The 6,408-nt window shown below is 43.7% G+C and overlaps 1 protein-coding gene across 1 annotated transcript in view; it reads left to right on the forward strand.

The window, feature by feature from the left end:
- The window catches only part of LOC140126298 (protein NDNF-like), a 28,286-nt gene extending 22,178 nt beyond the window's left edge, over nucleotides 1-6,108 (forward strand). Inside the window, exons 3-4 of the mRNA XM_072145568.1 lie at nucleotides 847-947; nucleotides 2,042-6,108. Coding sequence (XP_072001669.1) covers nucleotides 847-947; nucleotides 2,042-3,414 — 1,474 coding nt within the window. The 3' untranslated portion in view covers nucleotides 3,415-6,108. The remainder of the gene's footprint in view (nucleotides 1-846; nucleotides 948-2,041) is intronic.
- The last annotated feature ends 300 nt before the right edge of the window (nucleotides 6,109-6,408 follow it).

Raw genomic sequence — 6,408 nt, forward strand, 5'->3', positions numbered from 1 at the left:
GGACATATATTAACTTTTTAAGTTTACTTTACGTTTCAGCGCGTGCCGCACCATTATTTGTGTTTAGCTTTTACGTTCCAGAGATGTTAATGCTTAATTTGCTGTTGAACAATTTAGGAGAAGCAAATACTTTTTAAGTTTTACAGTAAATGAAGAGGAAACTATGAATATGTAAGGGGAATACTTTCATTGTGGGGAATTGATAAGGTTTTTTTTTTGCACAATTGATGCATAAAGGGTATCTGAAAGCACGGCCCAAAGTCGAACCTGTGGAGCGACCTGGTGGTAGTACACCGCAGCAAGTCCAGCCTGCTTTGCGGCGGGCTCTGGTGAAAACCGGGTGCCACTTAGACTCTGCTCCCAGGTATCGGCTTACTTCATCATAGCGGTGGTTCAGTGGGTCCACTACCCCTGAATCTTGACAACTGGGGGTAATTCTAGGTAGAATGAAGATGGGGGTTTAATAAAAGAGGGAGGCACTGCATCCCACAGGGTAGGACAACACCACGGGTGCTCCGAATCCTAATTTACATATGTTTTTAGAAGTACCTCTTTCATCTTTAAAGTATAACTAAATATGGTATAACTAAAGTATAACTCTTTCATCTATATAACTAAATATGGCGGCTTTCAAGATGGCGGTCATGTTCTGGACACCTCACCCAGTAATTGCTGGGTTATTCGGATGTCTTATTGTATCTGAAATACTGTAAATAGGTGACCTGGGAGTTTTCACTCGCCTTGTAGTATGTTTTCTATTCATCGTATGTTTCATATTGTTTTGTTTTGTATGTAACTTTTAGGTGTCTTATGCCATCCTTCACCTCTGTACCTTTCCTTCTGCAGGTATTACTTTATAGTGAATAAAAGTCAGAGCGAGGTGACTGTGAGAGTGACGCCATGTGAATCCCCCATCCTGTGGATGCTCTTCGTCCTCTCCACTCAGGGTAAGATGTCATACGGATAGGGCATGGAAACTGGTACATAGATGGTAGCAGGTGCCATATTCTCCATCCATGGTGGGGCGCAGGGGAATAATATTCAACGCACAATACACTTCTTATTCTGCATGTGATTGAGAATTCTAATTAAATGTATTTTCAGGGAGAAAAGGGCCTGCTTTTGGGTTCTGTGGTTCTGGTTTTTAAATTTAACTGATTGAAAGGGTCCAAGCTACAATACCAGATGCATCCAATGAACAAATAGTGGTACTTTTTTTGGAAAAAAACACTATGGGGCAAATTTACTTATCTGGGCGGTCTGCCGAAGATGAAGTCCGGCGCGATTCACGTAGCTTGTGCGCCGAAGTTCACCTTCTTCTTCCCAGTGCTTGTAAGTGCGTGTCTTGCGACACAATTCGTGTTTGGGTTGTTTGACGATCCGCCCCCCCCCCCCCCGATTTGTGTCGCGTGCAAGCCGGCGCTGATGTGCCAAAATCCGATCAAGTGCGCCAAAATCCCCTGTTTAATGCGGCGCAAAACGGAAATGCGCTCCGCGGACCCTTAGTAAATGAGCCCCTATGTGTAGTGGCGGAACCAAGTCACAGCAATGAACCTTCCTCTCAAATGAATGAGAGCGGAGATGCAGTAACCTGATCTATCCACTACACAGAGAATGGCAGTGTCTGCTTCCTGTTTATTTTGCGTTTATTAGGTGCTAAGAACATCTATGTGGGAATGGATAATGGGACATAATCTGATATTTAGAACCTTTTTTATGGATAGATATTTTTTGTGCCTGGAAACCCTCCATTGTGTACCAGCCTCTCCACCAGCAGCGACACTTATGCCATAACCACTTGTGGATTTCCAATCTCTTGACTCTCTGGAAACAATGGCTAGACTTCCGTCATTCAGGTATTATTGAAGGGGAAGTCTTTAAATCCACTAGACTAGACCATCAGGGTAGCAAAGGTGAAATCTCCACTACTTTAGTCCTCCAAGAAGACAAGCATTACCCCCTCTATTACCCCAGACCTCCAGGGAACCAAGGCAAACATAAATTTACCAACATTAATTCATCTATTCTTTTTATTTTCTAGATTACTCTGAACATCACATCCCTCAAAAAAAGTATCATCACATAGGCCCTCAGAGAATATTCTCTTTCAAAGGAAATGGGGAAGAAGCATTCTCATCCATAGTAAAGTCAGATGGCTACTACTTTCTTGACGTCGTGTCGCTGGAGTCGGACACCAGCTTCCAGGTCTTTGTCTGGGGCCAAGGGGATGAGTCTGTCCCGTGGCCTACACTTCCTGAGGATCCGCGTGTAGATGTGATTTCGGTGGAAGAAAACAAAGTTGATTTGTCTTGGGAGCCAAGTGTGGGACCTCCTGAAGCTAAGTTTGAGTACTGTGTGTTTATCAATAGGAGACATAACTACAAGACGTTGTGCGCCACGGAACTAAGCGCCAAGAATGAAATCGAATATCAAGACAACTTTGACGCCAAAGCAAAGAAACAACTGAATATAATTACAGAAAAGTCCAAAAGCAAAGTAAATTCCTACCAAAAGTCTTATAAGAGTGGTAAGGACCCAGGTATGGTGGGGGATGATAACTTTCTGTCTTCGAAAACCTTCTCTGGAGGTCAAAGAGTGTGTGTGGGGACCTCCTTGAATGCTTCTATAAGTGGTCTAAAGCCCAAAAGCCTCTACTACATTGATGTTTTTGCAGTGAATCCTAAGGATGGCACAAGTGTGGCCTACACTGGTACTTTTGCCGAGACCAAACCTAAACAAAGATCCCAAATCCAACAACTTCCTGATGATGAAATGGTGAACATTTTCCTAAAACGTAAAGGTGTTAAAATTATGAGCATTAGTCCGTCGACCCATGGACTGAGGTGGCTTTTTGTCCATTCCTGTCTCCATAAAGTCCATCTACAAATCATGGTAAATGGTCGAATTGATGTCTCCAGGAGTCTTCAAGGAGCCCACAATTTCAAACTTCTTGGAAATCCAGAGGATAACTTCGTCATCAGCTTAAAATCAAGTAAAGGAGGTCCAGGTTTAGTGAAGCTCTTCACCACTACTGCACACAACCATTTGCCGTTTTCCAACTTACCTCCTGACATCAACATGTCTGTATCTAAGAGATCTTGCTCCTCTGCAGCAGTCACCTGGACTGGAAGCGGCCCTGGAGTCAAGTATTGCATCTACGTCAGACACCTAGAGCATCATTTGGATCTGAAGCTCTTACACAAACACCAGAATAGTTGCCTAAACACCAATGCAAGGTCACGGGCCGAGAAGGTGGTTTGCCGACAGGCTGGAAGTCAAACCACTTATGAAGAGCATATAACAGATCTGAAACCAGGTAAAGCCTATCTCGTAGACCTGTACTTTATTGGGCTCCATAACAACACAATCAAGTTCCCAAGTCAGGTCGTAAAGGCTCAGGACTGGTGCACTTGAGACCTCTGACCTAAAGGACATCTCAGGCTTAACTCTATACTAGATGTCGGATACCAACAATGGTGGACATCGTTGACCATTTCTTCTCCACTTTTTCATTCCTAAAATACTATATGTATATTTTTTTCTATAATAACATCAAATTTGTGGTTGGTTCTGGTTTGTCAATTAGCAGATTCCTTACGTGTATTACTGGGCAAAAGTAAAGGTGAGTTCTAAAGCTATTTTAAAGGAATTGTCCACCGAGTTCATAAAGTTCAAGAATGTAAAAAGTCACACTTGCTTCACCACTCCTGTTTAAATACAGGAGAATGCCGGCCAATAAGTCTCCCCACATAGTAGCAAATTATTGAAGTGTCAAGCAGTAGTCAATTGTGACAGTGTGCCCAATAGTCACAGTCCCCCCACAGTAGCCAACAGTCACAGTGTCTCCACAGTAGCCAATAGTTACAGTGCTCTCCAATGTAGCCAATAGTAACAGTACCCCCACCAAAGCCAATAGTCCAGTATGCCCACAGAAGCCAATAGTCACAGTGTGCCCACAGTAGCCAATAGTTACAGTGTGCCCACAGTAGCCAATAGTTACAGTGCCTTCACAGTAGCCAATAGTCACAGTGCCTCCACAGAAGCCAATAGTCACAGTGTGCCCACAGAAGCCAATAGTCACAGTGTGCCCACAGAAGCCAATAGTCACAGTGTGCCCACAGAAGCCAATAGTCACAGTGTGCCTTCACAGAAGCCAATAGTCACACTGTGCCTCCACAGAAGCCAATAGTCACAGTGCACCCACAGTAGCCAATAGTCACAGTGTTCCCACAGAAGCCAATAGTCACAGTGAGCCCACAGAAGCCAATAGTCACAGTGTGCTCACAGTAGCCAATAGTCATAGTGTGCCCACAGTAGCCAATAGTCACAGTGTGCCCACAGTAGCCAATAGTCACAGTGCGCTCACAGTAGCCAATAGTCACAGCCCCATAAAAGGGGTCATTATAATAGCTTGTTTTCTCAAGACCCCTCACTCTGTTTAGAATCCCCTGCCCCCCCTCCCCTGAAGTCTGTGCTGATGTATGTTTTGCTGTGCAGAAATAGCATTTCCCTACTCCCCCGAAGCAGCAGTAGTCTTTTTTTCTTCTTCTTTATGAGGCTCTGAAGCTGGCAGACAGGATGTGATGATATCATCATGTCTGCTGGCTTCAGAGCCGTGTACAGCCGCTGCACAGAGGAGAAGTAAGGAAGACTGCTGCGTATTGAAGTGCCCTAGGCCCAATGCTGCTCTCATGGCTACCACAGCATAGGGGCAGGGAGATGGGTTGGATAACGCCGCAGGCCTTGTGTTTGACACTTGCGCTCTATTAGGTGCATGTAGAAAATTTGCAAAAGGTTTCATCTTCTCTAAAAGACCCAGTCTGACCATAAATTGTATGCACTGCACATTGATTTCAATGGCTACCATGCAATGCTTCATTTTTCCTGTTGGGGCGCTGCAGAGAAATCGAATTGTTACATCCAGGCACCCTAATAAATTACAGCTAATCAATGGAGGTCCCAGCAGCAAGGAAACCTACAGAACGTTAACCCCATACTAGAGATAGTAGCAAATGGGAAACTTTTTATCCTATATAAATCCTAATAAGGGGAAAAAAAAAAAAAAAAAAAGTTAATGTTACATTACCGGATGGTAGGTTGTTGTAAATATTGTATAATAGTTGTATGGTATGTTATTATTTTAATAGAATACTGGATAGATAGAAATAGTGTTCTTTGTATTTTTCTTTTATACTTATTTTTTCTATTTATATGGCATCAATATATCATCTATATAGCCAGAAAATGTGATTCATGTTCATTATCCACCAAGAAATCATATAAGCTGCAGGAAGCTCCTGCAAAGTCATGTGAAAATAAGCAGAGAAGAGTCATATTTTGACTGAGATGAGTCACTTTTAGAGGCTGCAGGGGTAATTTCCCTTCAGACACCCCTATTTTCAGTTTTATAATACCCAGAAAGAGGTTTTGGTGTCATATTAAAAATAAGAATCTCATCTTTGAGGTTTGTGGTTCAGTGAACTACAGAAATGGAGAAACTGTTGAAAAAGAGGTGGGAAATGGATTTGTATAGGAAGTTCTCATTTACTATGGGGGTCATTTACTAAGGGCCCGATTCGCGGTTTCCCGATGTGTTACCCGAATATTTCCGATTTGCGCCGATTTCCCCTGAATTGCCCCGGGATTTTGGCGTACGCGATCGGATTGTGGCGCATCGGCGCTGGCATGCACGCGACGGAAATTGGGGGGCGTGGCTGAACGAAAACCCGACGGATTCGTAAAAACCGCTGCATTTAAAACAGAAAATCTATCGCGGAGCTTGCACTTACCTTCACTCAGCCCGGCTCGGTGAACTCCAGTGCGTTCCGATGCTTTTCAGCGCAGGAACTACCTTAATAATTCCCGGCCTGACCCGAATCCAGTGCAGAGAACACGCCGCTGGATTGCGAGTGGACCAAGTAAGAAAATCTGCCCCTCTGTCTTTAAAGGGAACCTGTCACCACTTTTGGCCAAAATTTCGGCATCGACTGGTTCCTAAAGAGCCCTTATGCTGCACCCTTGAGAAGCGGAGGACCATGTTGACTCACCCATACAGGCCACGCCCACTTTGACTCGCTAGATTCCCAGCCTGGTTACCATGTAGGAAATCAGAGTCATGGGTGCACCTTGTGGTATAAGGGCTCTATGGGAACCTGGGGGATTGGTCCCTTTTAACTTCCAGTTTCCCCAGTTTAGATCACAGAACTACAAGCCTGATTTTATCTGAAAGATGAGATTCTTATCTTTAATATGACACCATTGCATGTTTCTAGCTCCTATAGAATGGAAGATAGGGGGATTTGAAGTGATGCTCTCCTGCAGCCTCTTATCTTGACTCATCTTAGGTAAATATGACTCTTCTCTGCTCATTTTCAAATGACCTTTTCACATAAAGGAGTGAATTCTAGA

Source organism: Engystomops pustulosus, chromosome 4, assembly GCF_040894005.1.
Source record: "Engystomops pustulosus chromosome 4, aEngPut4.maternal, whole genome shotgun sequence".
NCBI lineage: Eukaryota > Metazoa > Chordata > Amphibia > Anura > Leptodactylidae > Engystomops > Engystomops pustulosus.